General features: G+C 39.3%; 1 protein-coding gene across 4 annotated transcripts in view; it reads right to left on the bottom strand.

Annotated features, from left to right (window-relative positions):
* The window catches only part of SARNP (SAP domain containing ribonucleoprotein), a 69744-nt gene that overhangs the window by 8804 nt on the left and 40770 nt on the right, over positions 1 to 20170 (bottom strand). For 2 of the 4 annotated variants that reach the window (XR_001852786.3, XM_017658554.3), the window contains exons 10-11: positions 18584 to 18718; positions 14618 to 14707 (exon numbers count right to left, since the gene is read on the bottom strand). Coding sequence is in view for 3 of the 4 variants with exons in the window: in XM_017658554.3 (XP_017514043.1) it covers positions 14618 to 14707; positions 18584 to 18718 (225 nt within the window). In the remaining variant the exon portion in view is untranslated. The remainder of the gene's footprint in view (positions 1 to 14617; positions 14708 to 18583; positions 18719 to 20170) is intronic. The other 2 variants (XM_037008926.2, XM_017658555.3) reach the window with 2 other exon arrangements.

The following is a 20170-nucleotide window of genomic DNA, read 5'->3' as shown; positions in this document are numbered from 1 at the left end:
GTAAGGAGTCCCACACTAAAGGACCCACTTATACACTAGTCCAGAACAGTCAAATCCAGTGAGAGAGAAAGCAGAAGAGTGATTGCCTCAAGATCAGGGGTATGAGGAGGTGGAATGATGGCTAAAGTGTGTGATGTTTCTTTTTGGAATGATATGTTTCAAAATTGATTATAGTGATAGTAGCACAACTTTTTGAATATACTAAAAACCACTGAGTTGTAGACATTACATCGGTGAATTGTAATGTGTGGGAATTATATCTCAACAAACATATTTTTTTTCTTCAAAATTCATAGCAATCTTTTTGTTATTTTAGATAATTATTTTTTATTGAAGGGTAGTTGACACACAGTATTACATTAGTTTCAGGTGTACAACACAGTGATTGAACATTTATATACATGATAATTCTAGGTACCAGCTATCACCATACCAAGTTGTTACAATATTTTGACTATATTCCTTATGCTATACATTACATCCCGGTTACTTATTTATTTTACAATTGGAAGTGTGTGTGTGTGTGTCTGTGTATACACACACACACACACACATATATATTTTTGTGAGGGCATCTCTCATATTTATTGATCAAATGGTTGTTAACAACAATAAAATTTTGTATAGGGGGGTCAACGCTCAATGCACAATCCTTAATCCACCCCAAGCCTAATTTTCATCAGTCTCCAATCTTCTGAAGCATAATGAACAAGTTCTTACATGGAGTACAAATTCTTACATAGTGAATAAGTTACATGGTGAACATTACAAGGGCAGTCATCACAGAAGCTTTCGGTTTTGCTCATGCATTATGAACTATAAACAGTCAGTTCAAATATGAATATTCATTTTATTTTTATACTTGATTTATATGTGGATACCACATTTCTCTTTATTATTATTATTTTTAATAAAATGCTGAGGTAGTAGGTAGATACAAGATAAAGGTAGAAAACAGTTTAGTGTTGTAAGAGAGCAAATGTAGATGATCAGGTGTGTGCCTGTAGACTATGTGTTAATCCAAGCTAGACAAAGGCAATAAAACATCCACGCATGCAGAAGATTTCTCTCAAAACAGGCGGGGGGAGGTTCTAAGCCTCACCTCTTCAACAAACATATTATAAAAAAATTTCTTTAATATGTAATATTATAATACTAAATGGCAGAGTCACTTTTCAGGTCCAAGCTTATCTGATTTCAAATCCTGTGTTCCTTCTTACTGTGTTAGCCTAACCAGCTTTAACAGTGAATGAAAGTATGTATCTTTTTTTTGCTTTCATCCTTTTATTTTTAGTTTTATTTATTTTTTTATTTTGGTATCATTAATACACACTTACATGAGCAACACTGTGGTTACTAGATTCCACTCATTATCAAGTTCCCATCACATACCCCATTACAGTCACTGTCCACCAGCATAGTAAGATGCTATAGAATCACTAATTGTCTTCTCTGTGCTATACTGCCTTCCCTGTGTCCTTCCACCTACATTATGTGTGCTAATCGTAATGCCCCCTTTTCCCCTTATCCCTCCCTTCCCACCCATTCTCCCCAGTCCCTTTCCCTTCTGTAACTGTTAATCCATTCTTGGGTTCTCTGAGTCTGCTGCTGTTTTGTTCCTTCAGTTTTTTCTTTGTTCTTATACTCTACATATGAGTGAAATCATTTGATACTTGTCTTTCTCTGCCTGGTTTATTTCACTGAGCATAGTATCCTGTAGCTCCATCCATGTTGTTGCAAATTGTAGACTTTGTTTTCTTCTTACCGCAAATTAAAGTACATTGATGGGATTCAGTGCAGCTACCTTATTTAGAAAACGGATTATCAAGCAAAGGACAAAAGACCTTATCATCATCTGGGCACTTAAGAGGTAGGCTGGGGAGACTGGATTAAAGATGGCAGAGTGAGAGGTGAGCCAGAGGCTTCATCCTAAAACCTCAGATAATACGAAAATATAATTAATACAAATCCTGAAAGAGCAACAGGAAAGAGGACTGTGCCAGACTGCATACACCTAGAGAAAAGAGCAGACCTCAGGGAACAGGGTAACATACTAAAGCTGTGGCCCAGCAGGACCCAAGCCCTTCCCCCACCTCAGCTCAGAAGAAAACAGCAGACCTCCACCTCAACTCACTGGCAGGTGGAAGAGAAACAGAGCGGAGGGAGTGGAGACCTGGGACTGCTGAATACCTAACTCTGGACATCTACTCTGGGAGCACAAACCTACATTTCATGGTTGCTTGCATGATACTCTTGTGATTAGGGGGTTGGAAAGCTAAGACAGAATTCCTGGAGAGACTGAGATTCCAGCCACTTGTGGAAAGTAGAGATCCATATCTGGCTGCTCTGGCACAGTGGAGACAGGCAAAGCAGGCGAGAAGCAGGAAAAAGCTCTTCCCCACCCCAGGCACGAATATCACTCTCCTGCAACCTCCGACATTGCTTCAGGGGCTGAGCAGCTCCAGAGAGTAGAGCTTCTGGACACTAAAGGGCGCCATATACAAATATGAAAGGCCAAAGGGACCTGGTTCTAAGTAAAATTACAAACACAACTGAGAAAGCTTTAAATGACATCGACCTCATGAATCTTCCTGAAAGGGAGTTCAAAATACCCATCATTAACCTGCTCATGGAGGTACAGAAAGATATCCAAGAACGCAGGAATGAATTCTGGTCTGAGATCCAATCGTTGAAGGGCACAATGGAGGGTATTAAAAGTACATTAGATATGTTGGAAGAGACGATAAAAGAAACTAGAGAAGAGGAATACAAAGAAGCTGGGGCACAGAGAGAAAAAAAGGATCTCTAAAAATGAAAGAATATTGAGAGACCTGTGTGACCAATCCAAACAGAAAAATATTCGCATTATAGGGGCACCAGAAGAAGAAGAGAGAGAGAAAGGGATAGAAAGTGTCCTTGATGAGATAATTGCTGAAAACATCCCCAATCTGGGAAACGACATAGTCTCTCAGGCCATAGAGATCCACAGATCTCCCAACACAAGGGACCCAAGGAAGACAACACCAATACATATAGTAATGAAAATGGCAAACATCAAGGATAAGGACAGACTTAAAAACAGCCAGAGAGAGAAATAAGATCACATACAAAGGAAAGCCCATCAGGCTACCATCAGACTTCTCAGCAGAAACCTTACAGGCCAGAAGAGAGTGGCATGATATATTTAATGCAATGATGCAGAAGGGCCTTGGACCAAGATTACTTTATCCAGCAAGATAATCATTTCAATTTGAAGGAGTGATTAAATAATTTCCAGATAAGCAAAAGCTGAGAGAATTTAACTCCCACAAACGATAACTACAGTGTATTTTCAGGAGACTGCTGTAGATGGAAGTATTCCTAACGTTTGATTAAACTGTCACCAGAGGTAATAAAACCACAGTAAAGAAAGTAGAACAGCGAATTACTAAGCAACTGCAAAATTAACTATCCCCAAAGTCAATCAAGAGATAGACAAAGAGTACAGAATATGATACCTAACATATAAAGAATGGAGGAGGAAGAAAAAGGAGGGAAAAAAAAAGGAACCTTTAGATTGTATCTGTAATAGCATATTAAGTGAGTTAAGTTAGACTCTTACATAGTAAGGAAATTAACCTTATACCTTTGGTAACCACAAACCATACAGCCTGCAATGGCATTAAGTACATACCTATAGATGATCACCCTAAATGTAAATGGACTGAATGTACCAATCAAAAGACATAGAGTCACTGAATGGATAAAAAACAAGACCCATCTATATGCTGCCTACAAGAGACTCACTTGAAATGCTGCCTACAAGAGACTCACTTGAAACTAAAAGTAAAGGGATGGAAAAAGATATTTCATGCAACTAATGGGGAGAAAAAAGCAGGAGTTGCAGTACTTGTATCAGACAAAATAGACTTCAAAACAAAGAAAGTCACAAGACACAAAAAAGGACATTACATAATGATAAAGGGGTCAATACAACAAGATATAACCATTACAAATGTCTATGCACCCAACACAGAAGCACCTACATATGTGAAACAAATACTAACAGAATTAAAAGGGGAAACAGAATGTAATGCATTCATTCTAGGAGACTTCAACACTTCACTCACTCTGAAGGACAGATTAACCAGACAGAAAATAAGGACACAGAAGCACTGAACAACACATTAGAACAGGTGGACGTAACAGACATCGACAGAACTCTACACCCAAAAGCAGCAGAATACACATTCTTCTCAAGTGCACACGGAACATTTTCAAGAATAGATCATATGCTAGGCCACAAAAAGAGCCTCAGTAAATTCAAAAAGATTGAAATTGTACCAAGTAGTTTCTCAGACCACAAAGGTATGAAACTAGAGATAAATTACGCAAAGAAAATGAAAAAGCCCACAAACACATGGAGGCTTCACAACGTGCTCCTAAATAACCAATGGATCAATGACCAAATAAAAACAGAGATCAAGCAATATATGGAGACAAATGACAACAATTATTCAACACCGCAAAATCTGTGCAGCACAGAGTGCTAAGAGGAAAGTATATTGCACTACAGGCATACCTCAGAAAAGCAGAAAAGTCCCATGAGTAGTCTAAACTCACAATTAACAAAACTAGAAAAAGAAGAACAAATGAGACCCAAAGTCAGTAGAAGGAGGGGCCTAATAAAGATTAGAGCAGAAATAAATAAAATCGAGAAGAATATAACAATGGAAAAGAATCAATGAAAGCAAGAGCCAGTTCTTCGGGAAAATAAACAAAATAGATAAACCCCAAGCCAGACTTATCAAGAAAAAAAGAGTGTCTACTCACATAAACAGAATCAGAAATAAGAAAGGAAAAATCCCTATGGACACCACAGAAATACAAAAAATTTTCTAGACAAACATAACCTTCCAAGGCTGACTGAGAAAGAAACAGAAAATCTGAAAGAACCCAATTACCAGCAACGAAATTGAACTTGTAATCAAAAAACTACCTAGGAACAACACCCCTTGACCAGATGGCTTCACTGCTGAACTTTATCAAACAATTAGTAAGACCTAATACCCATACTCCTTAAAGTATTCCGAAGAGTAGAAGAAGAGGGAATACTTCCAAACTCATTCTATCAGGCCAGCCTCACTCCAATACCAACCCCATTCCAATACCAACCCAGGCAAAAACATCACAAAAAAAGAAAATTACAGACCAGTATCACTGACGAACATAGCTGCAAAAATACTCAACAGAATATTATCAAACCGAATTCAAAAATACATCAAAAGGACCATCCATCATGATGAAGTAGGATTTATTCCAGGGATGCAAGCATGGTACAACATTGGAAAATCCATCAACATCATAGACCACATCAACAAGGACAAAAACTACATGATCATCTCCATAGGTGCTGAAAAAACATTTGACAAAATACAACATCCATTCATGATAAACACTCAAAAAAAATGGGTATAGAGGGCAAGTACCTAAACATAATAAGGGCCTTATATGACAAACCTACAGCCAACATTATATTTAACAGTGAGAAACTGAAAGCTTTTCCTTTAAGATCGGGAACAAGACAAGGATGCCCTCTCTCCCCACTTCTATTCACCGTCCGAGCCATGGCAATCAGAAAACACAAAGAAATAAAAGGCATCCTGATTGTTGAGGAAGAAGTTAAACTGTCCTATTTGCAGATGACATGATATTGCACACAATAAACCCTGAAGAATCCACTCCAAAACTACTAGAACTAATATCTTAATTCAAACAATGTTGCAGGATACAAAATTAATATGCAGAAATCGGTGGCATTCCTACACACTAACAATGCACTACCAGAGAGAGAAATCAGGAAAACAATTCCATTGACAGTTGCATCTGAAAGAATAAAATGCCTAAGAATAAACCTACCCAAGGAAGTGAAAGACTTATACACTGAAAACTACAAGACACCCATGAGAGAAATTAAAGAAGATACCAATAAATGGAAACACATTCCATGCTCAGGTATAGGAAGAATTAGTATTGTCAAAATGACCATCCTGCCTAAAGCAATCTATAGATCCAATGCAATTCCTATCAAAATAATAACATTCTTCAACAAACTAGAGAAAATTGTCCTAAAATTCATATGGAACCACAAAAGACCCTGAATAGCCAAGGAAATCCGGAGAAGGAAGAATAAAGCTGGGGGGATTATGCTGCCCAACTTCAAGCTCTACTACAAAGCCACAGTAATCAAGACAATTTGGTACTGGCACAACAACAGACCCATAGACCAATGGAACAGAATTGAGACCCCCGATATAAACCCAACCATATATACTCAATTAGTATATGATAAAGGAGCCATGGACATATAATGGGGAAATGACAGCCTCTTCAACAGCTGGTGTTGGCAAAACTGGACAACTACATGCAAGAGAATTAACCCAATACACAAAAGTAAACTCGAAATGCATTAAAGACCTGAATGTAAGTCATGAAAGCATAAAACTCTTAGAAGACAACACAGGGCAAAATCTCCTGAATATAAGCATGAGCAGCTTCTTCCTGAATCCATCGCCTCGAGAAAGGGAAACAAAAGCAAAAATGAACTCCTGAGACATCAAACTAAAAAGATTCTGTACAGCAAAGGACACCATCAACAGAACAAAAAGGCATCCTACAGTATGAGAGAATATATTTGTAAATGACATATCCGACAAGGGATATATAAAGAACTTGCATGCCTCAACACCCAAAGAGCAAATAACTCGATTAAGAAATGGGCAGAGGATATGAAGAGACACTTCTCCGAAGAAGAAATTCAGATGGCCAACAGACACATGAAAACATGCTCCACATCAATAATCATCAGGGAAATGCAAATTAAAACCACAATGAGATATCACCTCACACTAGAAAGGATGCCCAGCATCGAAAAGACTAAGAACAACAAATGCTGGCTAGGATACGGAGAAAGGGGAACCCTCCTACACTGCTGGTGGGAATGTAAGCTATTTCACCATTGTGGAAAGCAATATGGAGGTTCCTCAAAAAACTAAAAATAGAAATACCATTTGACCGGGGAATCCCACTCCTTGGAATTTACCCAAAGAACACAATTTCTCAGATTCAAGAAGACATACGCACCCCTATGTTTATCACAGCACTTTTTACAATAGCCAGGATATGGAAGCAACCTAAGTGTCCATTAGTAGATGAATGGATAAAGAACATGTGGTACATATACATAATGGAATACTATTCAGCCATAATAAAGAAACAAATCCTACAATATGCAACAACATAGATGGCGGTGGAGGACATTACGCTCAGTGAAATAAGTCAGGCGGAGAAAGACAAATGCCAAATGATTTCCCTCATTTGTGGAGTATAACAATGAAGCAAAACTGAAGGAACAAAATAGCAGCAGACTCACAGATTCCACGAATGAACTAGTGGTTACCAAATGGGAGGGGTGTTGGAGGGAGGGGTGCGGGAGAGCGAAGGGGATTGAGGAATATTATATTTAGTACACATGGTGTGGGGGATAACGGGGAGAACAGTGTAACACAGAGAAGGCACACAGTGGATCTGTGGCATCTTGCTACATGGATGGACAGTGACTGCATCGGGGTATGGATGGAGACTTGATAATATGGGTGAATGTACGAACCACATTGTTTTTTCATGTGAAACCTTCATAAGAGTGTACATCAATCAGTTGGACCCAAGATGGCAGTGTGAGTAGAGCAGTGGAAATCTCCTCCCAAAACCATATATATTTTTGAAAATAATACAACAAATACAACTATTCCTAAAACAGAGATGAGAAGACACAGGACAACAGCCTGACTACATTCACACCAGCAAGAACCCAGCGCCTCACAAAGGGGTAAGATACAAGCAGCAGGCTGGTGGGAGCCGAGCACCCCGGGCTCACCCAAGCTCCCAGCGGGAGGAGAGGAGTCGGAGAGGGGAGGGAGAGGGAGCCCAGGACAGCTAAATAGCCAGCCCTAGCCATATGCACCAAAGCACAGACACACATTGAATGGTATGCTGGATATTAGGGAAACAGGACAGTAAGACCTGTGAGTGGGTCCCCACAGCCGGCACCCCTGGGAGAAAGAAAAGCAAGTGCTTTTTGAAAGTCTTAAAGGGACAGTGACCCCGCAGCTGGATGGAAGCATCCCAGGACACTTAGCCTAACAGCTGGGAATCCCAGAGAATTCCGGGTGCCCTAACCCCCTGGGAGGCAGAACAGCTCAGATGCCCCTCACGGAGATAAACAGCCTCCCGGCCAGGCGTTTCCTCTCCAATGCAGCTCCGCCATATCGGAGTAGCAGCCTGAGGCAGTCTACACCCATAGCAACCGCAGAGCTTAACTCCATAACTGCCGGGCAAGAATCAGAAGCTCTGTCTGTGCACACATGCCCAGCACAAGACGCTGGAGGTCACGGTTTTCCCAGGAGAGGAAGGCCACAAACCAGCCAGAAGAAGGGACATTCTCGCAGCTGTCACACATGCCAGTTCCGCAAACTATCTTTATCGCCATGAAAAGGCAAATGAATTTGATACAGACTAAAAACACAGAGTCAACCCCCGAGAAGGCGATAGACCTAACCAGTCTTCCTGAAAAACAAATGAAAATAAAGGTCATAATCATGCTGACAGAGATGCAGAGAAAAATTCAAGAGCTAAGGGATGACATCCGGAGGGAGATTACAGAAAAGAAACAATCTCTGGAAGGATTTATAAGCAGAATGGATGAGATGCAAGAGGCCGTTGATGGAATAGAAACCAGAGAACAGGAACACATAGAAGCTGAAGCAGAGAGAGATAAAAGGATCTCAAGGAATGAAACAATATTAAGAGAACTGTGTGACCAGTCCAAAAGGAAAAATATCTGCATTACAGGGGTACCAGAAGAAGAAGGAAGAGAGAAAAAGGGACAGAAAGTGTCTTTGAAGGAATAATTGCTGAACACTTCCCCAAACTGGGGGAGGAAATAATCCATCAGACGACGGAACCACACAGAACTCCCAACAGAAGGGACACAAAGAGGACAACACCAAGACACATAATAATTAAAATGGCAAGGATCAAGGACAAGGAAAGAGTTTTAAAGACAGCCAGAAAGAGGAAAAAGGTAACCTACAGAAGAAAACCCAGCAGGCTATCATCAGACTTCTCAACAGAAACCTTACAGGCCAGAAGAGAATGGCATGATATATTTAATGCAATGAAACAGAAGGGCCATGAACCAAGAATACTGTATCCAGCACGATTATCACTTAAATATGAAGGGGGGATTAAACAATTTCCAGACAAGCAAAAGTTGAGAAAATTTACCTCCCACAAACCACCTCTACAGGGTATTTTAGAGGGACTGTTCTAGATGGGAGCACTCCTAAGACTAAATAGATGTCACCAGAGAAAACAAAATCACAGCAAAGAAAGTAGACCAACCAAATACTAACTAAAGACAAAAAATAAAATCAACTACCCACAAAAGCAGTTAAAGGAAACACAGAAGAGCACAGAATAAAACAACCAACATAGAAAGAATGGAGGAGGAGGAATAAGGAGGGAAAGAAATGAAGAATCACAAGACAGTATCTATAACAGCTCAATAAGCAAGTTAAGTTAGACAGTAAGATACTAAAGAAGCTAACATTGAACCTTTGGTAACCACGAATCTAAAGCCTGCAATGGCAATAAGTACATATCTTTCAATAGTCACCCTAAATGTAAATGGACTGAATGCAGCAATCAAAAGACACAGAGTAATAGAATAGAGAAAAAAGCAAGACCCATCTATATGCTGCTTACAAGAAACTCACCTCAAACCCAAAGACATGCACAGACTAAATGTCAAGGGATGGAAAAACATATTTCATGCAAACAACAAGGAGAAAAAAGCAGGTGTTGCAGTACTATTATCAGACAAAACAGACTTCAAAATAAAGAAAGTAGCAAGAGATAAAGAAGCACATTACATAATGATAAAGAGCTCAGTCCAACAAGAGGATATAACCATTATAAATATATATGCACCCAACACAGGAGCACCAGCATATGTGAAACAAATACTAAAAGAACTAAAGGAGGAAATAGAATGGAATGCATTCATTTTAGGAGACTTCAACACACCACTCACTCCAAAGGATAGATCCACCAGACAGAATATAAGTAAGGACACAGAGGCAATGAAAAACACACCAGAACAGATGGACCTAATAGACATCTATACAACTCTACATCCAAAAGCAACAGGATATACATTCTTCTCAAGTACACATGGAACATTCTCCAGAATAGACCACATACTAGGCCACAAAAACAGCCTCAGTAAATTCAAAAAGACTGAAATTCTACCAACCAACATTTTACACCACAAAGGTATAAAACTAGAAATAAATTGTACAAAGAACAAAAAGGCTCACAAACACATGGAGGCTTAACATGCTCCTAAATAATTAATGGATCAACGACCAAATTAAAATAAAGATCCAGGAATATATGGAAACAAATGATAACAACAACACAAAGCCCCAACTTCTGTGGGATGCAGTGAAAGCAGTCTTAAGAGGGAAGTATATAGCAATCCAGGCATACTTAAAGAAGGAAGAACAATCTCAAATGAACAGTCTAACATCACTATTATCGAAACTGGAAAAAGAAGAACAAATGAGGCCTAAAGTCAGCAGAAGGAGGGACATAATAAAGATCAGAGAAGAAATAAACAAAATTGAGAAGAATAAAACAATAGAAAAAAAACAAACCAAGAGCTGGTTCTTTGAGAAAATAAAATAGATAAGCCCCTAGCCAAACTTATTAAGAGAAAAAGAGAATCAACACACATCAACAGAATCAGAAACAAGAATGCAAAAATCACGACAGACTCCACAGAAATACAAAGAATTATTAAAGACTACTATGAAAACCTATATGCTAACAAGCTGGAAAACGAAGAAGAAATGGACAACTTCCTAGAAAAATACAATCTTCCAAGACTTACAAAGGAAGAAACACAAAAGTTAAACAAACCAATTACGAGCAAAGAAATTGAAGCGATAAAAAAAAAATACCCAAGAACAAAACCCCCGTGCCAGATGGATTTACCTCAGAATTTTATCACACATACAGAGAAGACATAATACCCATTCTCCTTAAAGTTTTCCAAAAAATAGAAGAGGAGGGAATACTCCCAAACTCATTCTATGAAGCCAACATCACCCTAATACCAAAACCAAACAAAGACCCAACAAAAAAGAAAACTACAGACCAATATCCCTGATGAACGTATATGCAAAAATACTCAAAAAAATATTAGCACACTGAATAAGAAAATATATCAAAAGGATCATACACCATGACCAAGTGGGATTCATCCCAGGTATGCAAGGATGGTACAACATTGGAAAATCCATCAACATCATCCACCACAACAACAAAAAGAAGGACAAAAACTGCATGATCATCTCCATAGATGCTGAAAAAGCATTCGACAAAAGTCAACATCCATTCATGATAAAAACTCTCAGCAAAATGAGTATAGAGGGCAGAACCTCAACATAATAAAGGCCATATATGATAAACCCACAGCTAACATCATACTGAACAGCGAGAAGTTGAAAGCTTTTCCTCTGAGATCGGGAACAAGACAGGGATGCCCACTCTCCCCACTGTTATTTAACATAGTACTGGAGGTCCTAGCCATGACAATTAGACAAAACAAAGAAATACAAGGAACCCAGATTGGTAAAGAAGAAGTTACACTGTCACTCACTATTTGCAGATGATATGATACTGTACACAAAAAAACCCTAAAGACTCCACTCCAAAACTACTAGAACTGATATCAGAATACAGCAAAGCTGCAGGATATAAAATTAACACACAGAAATCTGTGGCTTTCCTATACACTAACAATGAACCAATAGAAAGATAAATCAGGAAAACAATTCCATTCACAATTGCATCAAAAAGAATAAAATACCTAGGAATAAACCCAACCAAAGAAGTGAAAGACCTATACCCTGAAAACTGTAAGACACTCTTAAGAGAAATTAAAGAAGACACTAACAAATGGAAACTCATCCCATGCTCTTGTCTAGGAAGAATTAATATCGTCAAACGGCCATCCTTCCCAAAGCAATAGATTCGATGCAATCACTATCAAATTACCAACAACATTCTTCAATGAACTAGAACAAATAGTTCAAAAATTCATATGGAAACACAAAAGACCCCGAATAGCCAAAGCAATCCTGAGAAAGAATAAAGTGGGGGGAATCTCACTCCCCAATTTTAAGCTCTACTATAAAGCCATAGTAATCAAGGCAATTTGTTACTGGCACAAGAACAGAGCCACAGACCAGTGGAACAGATTAGAGATTCCAGACATTAACCCAAACATATATGGTCAATTAATATATGATAAAGGAGCCATGGACATCCAATGGGGAAATGACAGCCTCTTCAACAGTTGTAAGAGAATGAAACTGGACCATTGTCTAACCCCATAAACAAAAATAAATTCGAAATGGATCAAAGACCTGAATGTAAGTCATGAAACCATAGAACTCTTAGAAAAAAACATAGGCAAAAATCTCTTGGACATAAACATTAGCGACTTCTTCATGAACATATCTCCCCGGACAAGGAAAACAAAAGCAACTATGAACAAGTGGGACTATATCAAGCTGAAAAGCTTCTCTACAGCAAAGGACACCATCAATAGAACAAAAAGGCATCCTACAGTATGGGAGAATATATTTGTAAATGACAGATCCGATAAAGGCTTGACGTCCAAAATATATAAAGAGGTCATGCACCTCAACAAACAAAAAACAAATAATCCAATTAAAAAATGGGCAGAGGAGCTGAACAGACAGTTCTCCAAAGAAGAAATTCAGATGGCCAACAGACACATGAAAAGATGCTCCACATCGCTAGTTATCAGAGAAATGCAAATTAAAACCACAATGAGATATCACCTCACACCAGTAAGGATGGTTACCATCTAAAATACAAAGAACAACAAATGTTGGCGAGGTTGTGGAGAAAGGGGAACCCTCCTACACTGCTGGTGGGAATGTAAATTAGTTCAACCATTGTGGATAGCAGTATGGAGGTTCCTCAAAATGCTCAAAATAGACTTACCATTTGACCCAGGAATTCCACTTCTAGGAATTTACCCTAAGAATGCAGCACTTCAGTTTGAAAAAGACAGATGCACCCCTATGTTTATTGTAGCACTATTTACAATAGCCAAGAAATGGAAGCAACCTAAGTGTCCATCAGTAGATGAATGGATAAAGAAGATGTGGTACATATACACAATGGAGTATTATTCAGCCATAAGAAAACAAATCCTACCATTTGCAACAACATGGATGGAGTTAGAGGGTATCATGCTCAGTGAAATAAGCCAAGCGGAGAAGGACAAATACCAAATAATTTCACTCATCTGTGGAGTATAAGAACAAAGGAAAAACTGAAGGAACAAAACAGCAGCAGAATCACAGAACCCAAGAAGAGACTAACATTTACCAAAGGGAAAGGGACTGGGGAGAATGGGAGGGTAGTGGGGGATAAGGGTGGGCAAGAAGAAAGGGGGTATTATGATTAGCATGTATAATGTGGGGGGTGGAGGAAAGGGGAGAGCTGTGCAACGCAGAGAAGACAAGTAGTGATTCTATAACATCTTACTACGCTGATGGACAGTGACTGTAATGGGGTTTGTAGGGGGGGACTTGTTGAAGGGGAGAGCCTAGTAAACATAATGTTCTTCATGTAATTGTAGATTAATAACAACAAAATAAAAATGCTATACCTCATAAACACAAGTAATATTATATGGAAAATTCACTTATTGCATAAAAAAGAGTGTATATCAATCATACCTTAATAAAATATTGTTTTAAAAAAAGACATATGCACCCCTATGTTTACTGCAGCACTTTTTAAAATAGCCAAGATATGGAAGAAACCTAAGAGTCTATCAGTAGATGAATGGATAAAGAAGATGTGGTACATATGCACAATGGAATAGTATTCGGCCAAAAGAAAGAAACAAATCCTACCATTTGCAACAACATGGATGTAGCTGGAGGATATTATGCTCAGTGAAATAAGCCAGGGGGAGAAAGACTAGTGCCAAATGATTTCCCTCATTTGTGGAGTATAACAACAAAGCAAAACTAAAGGAACAAAATAAGCGGCCAACTCAGATACTCCAAAAGTGAACTAGTGGTTACCAAAGGGGAGGTGTGTGGGAGGGTGGGTGGGGAGGCAAGGGTATTATGTTTAGTATACATGGTGTGGGGGATCACAGGGAATACTGTAGCACAGAGAAGGCAAATAGTGAATCTGTGGCATCTTAACTACACTGATGAACAGTGACTACACTGTATGGGTGGGGACTTGATAATATGGGTAAATGTAGTAAGCACATTTGTTTTTTCATGTGAAACCTTCATAAAAGTATTTATCAATAATACCTTAATAAAAAAATTTAAAAAATTTTAATTTTAAAATTAACAAAAAAGAAGTAGGCTGGGGAAATAATAGTGTTTGTCAGTCTGTTCACCCTCACTGCCCTCCAAGGGCTCTAGGAAGCATTCTAGGTATATCTTACCTCTGTATCTCCTGTGTTTCCTGTTCCAGGTAAACTTGTGACAATCCCAAATCGCTCCTTCCTCTTTTTCAGCTTCTCATCATCTTCAGACTGTTCAGGGAAAAAGGAAACGGTTGAAACAAACTAGCCTCCACTCACAAGGTAAATCGGAGTGAAATTATAACTTATTGGTCACAATATGCAAGCCAACTTTGTGCCAAGAACTAAGAATCAGACAAACAAAAAAGTAGCAGGAAACAGAGTAAGCTGGCATACAGCATGTTGGCCCTAAAAGAACTAAAAACTTAATTTTAAGTTTACTTATATACTCCTAAGACCAGGAGAGTCAAGAAAATAGTAAGAAATATCTATGAAACAAATTTCTGTGCTGAAGAAATTTTAGTAGTTCAGAGATATGGAAAACTGACATTTCAGTGATTAACATTTGCAGAGAGAAGATTAGTAGAAGACACCCAAACTAACTGTTGAACACTGCTTACAAGTTCCATTTACTTGCCAAGAAGGGGAAGGGGAAGGGGGCCGGAGCGAACTCTCAAAGAAAGCAAAGTGTTATGAATACCAAACAAAATCATAGAAGGCTCTGAATAGTTTGAAATGACTCTGAAATAAGGTAAGCTGATGAAACAGCTGCAGTCTTCTGTTTCAGAGATGCTCTGGGACCTTTTCCAAACATTCAAGAGATTCATAATTTCTGCCTGTAACTAGAAAGAGTGTTTCAGCTTACTATGAATTAGAGCTGGCAGTTCTCCTATAGCTGGTTTAATAACTGAACTACTGTTCACATCCAATACTGTTCAGTGTAAATGGTCCTAAATCCTGCCACTTTACTACATTTTAATAGTTATTTTCTCCTTTCCCCCTTCCTCTCACACCCAGTCACCAATAATAAAAAATCCAGCCCTAGGACTAGTAAGAATCTAACATCAGGTAGGCTTCCTGGGTGTTTTTCTCCCCCAGAAGAACTTTATAGAACTTTGCACCATCTAAACAACAATCTTATTCTCTCACACATCTCAAGAGACCTTCTACTCCATACATACATACCCACCCTCACCATGGGCCAGGACACTTCCTAAAACTTTACTTACAAAAGGTCAGGTCAAAAGAGTTCAAACAAACTTTGAACAAGCTTCTGTTCGGTGCCCCTGAGCTGTATTTTTTTTTTTTTAAAGCCCAAGGAGTTCATATTCCTGCAGTCTGCAGGCGGGCTGTGTCTCTGGGTGTCAAAAGGAAGGCAATCAAGAGACCCACAGAAATACAGAGATTTTTAAATTCCTCTACACTTAATCCCAACCAAGGAGTTGCCTTTGATCCTAGGACCACAGGAACCACCTCTTTGGGCAAAAGCAGGGTAGCTACCTAGCTTTCTGTGTTAAATTTTTTAAACCAGCCCAGCTCTGTGAACAGAGCACACATGAGTACCTTCTGGGTCTTACTTTGGCTCTTTCAGCTTGAGGAACATATTCCCTCTCACCCTTCTACTGCACCCGCCTTCTAGTGAGCATAAAAGCAACAAAGAAAAGTTGGTGGCCATGAAGAACTGAAGAACTCTACACACAAGTTATGACTGAGTCACAGTATGTCATCAGAGCAGAACACTGCCTGCATAGTTTTTCTGCCTTTTTCATTAGCACCATCAGCAAATCCACGGTGGGGGGCCTAATCAATGTAAAAACACGGAGCCAAGTTCCAAGAAAAAAAAACATAGTATTGTCTCTAAAAATCATAAATTAAAATAATGACGATGATATTAATAGCCACTGATATTTGAGTGCTTGCTATGGACCAGGTACTGCAGGAAGTTTTTTTACATGCAATATCTCATTTACTTCTTATAACAATCTTAAACATAGTGAGTACTATGAATTCATAGACAGAAAACTTAAGAGAAATTAAATAACTTGCCCAAGTCTTATAGTCTCACAATAATAGTAAGTAGCAGAGCCAGATGGGAACCCAGCACATTTTACTCAAAAACCCATTTTCTTAACTTTACCATATCCTCAGGTGTCTCACAAGAGCATTTCCTTGGAAGAACAGCAGAATGGAAGAAATGCTTAATTCCCAAGGGAAGAAAGATCATAAGGCCCCTTGGCTAAAATCAGTTGTGAACTATTCAACCACTTTCACATCACTCAACTAACAGGGTCAATCCTCTAGGTTCCCACCCCCACCATGTGCCTCCACTTGTAACTAGAGATGGAGGGAAAGGACTTCAGGTAGTCATCTTCTACTAAAGATTTTCTGATTTTGGCCAACTTGCCATTCATTCTACTATAACTGTAATAAAAGAACTGGGGGTGGGGGGGAGGGTTTACAGTGAGCACAAGCCCCAGTATATTTTTCCTTACTAAGTCACTAGGAAAAGTTTCCTTGATTTTGCCTACCACCAAGAAATGAAGTAAATAAGAGATATAAACAGACATTTCAAAATGAGAACCTCTACAAAATATTCTGGATGAAACGTTTACTAAGTCTTTAGGCCAAGCAGGAAGGAAACAGCTTTAGGCAGAATAAAAGGAGGGTCCCTTACCCTTCTAGGGGAGAGGCAGGACTACACCGTATCTTGCTGAACTATCACAATGCACTTTTCTTCATTCAGTTCCACGCTACATGTACTTTGATCAAGTTCAAATCAAACTGAGATGCTGCTTCTGAAACCCAGCTGTTCTCTCAGCACAAGCCCTGGGGACACTCTACAAATGTCATCACAAAGCCCATGTCCATTCAGAATGTGTGGGACAGCCTTTCCTCTGGTTCTTTATAGTGCTATGTCCTGAAATGGGGAGTTTGACTTGTAAATTAAATTTCCTGTGTTTCCTTTTGAGCTCAAAGGCGAGGAAAGAATAAGAGAGGAAAAAAGGGGGGAATGGGTTGTGAATGTACATCTTTGGCCACTCAAGCTAGTATCAGAAATTTCCCCAGGAGCTTCCTTTGTAAATCACATCTTTGGTGCCTCTCCTGGAGATGCAGGCAGAGCATCTGCTCCAAATCTACCAGAAGCTAGAGGGGGGAAAAAAACAATGCAGAATCCCCCCACCTCCCACCCCCTACAGCCTGCCCACCCCTCACCCACACAGACCAGTGAGGGTTTTATTTATTTTGTGCATGCCTGCCCTTCTCCCCTCCCTACCCAGCACCCCTCAGCTCCCCTCCTAAAGCCTCTTTCCTCCTCACCCTGCAGGGAAAGTGCACAACAGGCCCAGTAAATCAACACAGTTCTAATGATCTCTCTCACTTGACCCTTCTAGCGTGACGGTGTCACATGGAAACAAACATACAATAAACTTCACTCCATCTTTAGCTCCTTGCTGACAGGTTTTGATTCATGGTATGGTGAGACCCCATCTGAGGGAAATTACCTTGACCAAAATGCATCTCTCTCTGCATCCATCAGGCCAATGCTCCCGAAGGCCATGCTCAAGTGCACAAATGGAGCTGTGATTCTGCAGGCAACACTGACCCCTCCAGCTCAGTGGGGTCATGCATTTGCAGACCTTTCCCTTCTTCATTCCTTCCCCACTTTCCTCCTGCGAACCCTCAACCACAAACAAATATTTTTCTTCCTACGCATACTCCAGTGTACAAAGAATAGTGCTTGAATCTGAAGTGCCTTTATTTCCCATCAAGTGAAAACTCCTCAAAACATGTAATTTACGTCCAAAATCAGAGAAGAAACCTGTCCTCACTGATAAAACATAAGGCATTTGTAGTTCAGACTGATCCGTGTACTTCCCTCCCTTCCATCCTCTCAAGCAAGATTTAAATAGCAAGCTGACTGGCTCATGTCAGTAATTTCAGCATACGTAATCCTCATATCCCCCAATAACGACCTTGTCTTTCTTTCTTTTTAAAAGCTCACTGATAAAAATGAGAAAAAGAATTCTGTAAAGGAGGAGAAAGCCCATGGGCAGAAAGCATGACGGTTTTTTAATAAAGCCTAACACCCCCATGAATCAACATCACCGTTTTCTCCATCGTGGAGTAAGATGGTTCCAAACTGAGCCCTTCAGAAGACATCTTCAACTTTTCAAAATCCACTTTGCTCCTTCTCTTCCACATTTGGAAAATCCTCAGGCAATATAAAGAAAACAGTAACTGCTAAGGGAAAAGAGTAAGACATTCAAGGCTGCCCTAAGACATATGACAAGTGTTCGGTACACAGGAACTATCATACAGACTATTCAATAAATGCTAGCTTACTATTTTTACTGTAGCATTCCTCTTGGTCCCCCAGTCAAAGCCTGAGGCCACCAACAAAATCTGGAAGCTAATGATGTCACTCATTCTTCTACATTAGAAGTGAAATCATTAAAAGTTGGCAAGAATGAGACCCATTACCAAGGCAACTGGGAAATTCCGTATGTAATATGGATATATACATATCTGCAAGGCAAATTTCCATATCTATCTACCGATCTACCTACTTATCTATCTATATCTATATCTATGTATCTGCAAGGCAAATGAGCTTTTGAACAGATGATTAGAATTAGGGTTAAAGTGTGGCAGAGTAATAACCAGACAAAATCACAGTCTTTTCCACCAGGTAACTACTAACCATCTTCTCTCTCCAGGACCCTAAAAACTCTGTGCAGCCAGACTTTACTGACCTCATTCTCCTTAATAAAGACTATAAAAAAAAAGGTACTTATAAAGATAATGCCTGAGGGAACTGAGCAAGGATCCAATCTCTAACCCTAGGCCCAATCCCAGGTGCTCTAAAAGCTCCCGAGAACTGCTCTCACTGAATTATATGACATCAGCTTCATTCAGCATTTTCTGTAACACTGAGCCCATAAAATTAATCCATTAATCCACTAGTCATTTAAATTGGAGAGTGCCTGCTTTGGGTCAGGCACTGCTTTGGCACTGGTAATAGAGATGAGTAAGACAAAGACCCTTAACCTCATAAGGCTTATGAATTCACAACTCAGTTAAAGATGTGTGCCACTGTTTGTTACATTACTGCATTATGAAGACAAATGGGGTAATTTTTTTCTGGTCTCCAGACCCAAAAATAATTATGCTTTTGCTGAACAACTTGTTAGTTTTTACCTTCTGAACCTTGAGAAATCACTGAATAGTACACTTGTTTTTCCTCTTCCTGCTGGAGCCAATTATACAGCTTGTCTGTGCACAGTAAGTGGTTTTGAAAATATTTCTATTAGAAAGGAGAGGCCAGAAGCATTGAGGTGAAAGAGAAACATGAGATCCAGAGACAGATGAATCCAGAGACAGAGACCGAACACCCAGTTCTGAGGTAGAAACTCAGAAGACAAGAGATTGTGCAACTGGTTACAGGGTTGTTTAAGAATTTACTCCTCTCTAAATATAACAGAATTAAAAAAATACTGCAATGTCCCATGAAAGAAAAAGAGGGGAAGGAGGTACTAGGGAAGAACTAGAAATTTTAAATTAAGGACCCTTATCAATGGTATCCCTAGCATACACATGTATACACAGACAAGAATTAAGTCCCAAATGGAGGATAAGCTACAATTGGACAGTCTGAATATAACATAGGTGCTTTCTAAAGTGACTGTCTCTTTT

Source organism: Manis javanica, chromosome 11, assembly GCF_040802235.1.
Source record: "Manis javanica isolate MJ-LG chromosome 11, MJ_LKY, whole genome shotgun sequence".
Classification (NCBI taxonomy): domain Eukaryota; kingdom Metazoa; phylum Chordata; class Mammalia; order Pholidota; family Manidae; genus Manis; species Manis javanica.
This window is presented reverse-complemented; position numbering and strand designations above follow the sequence as displayed.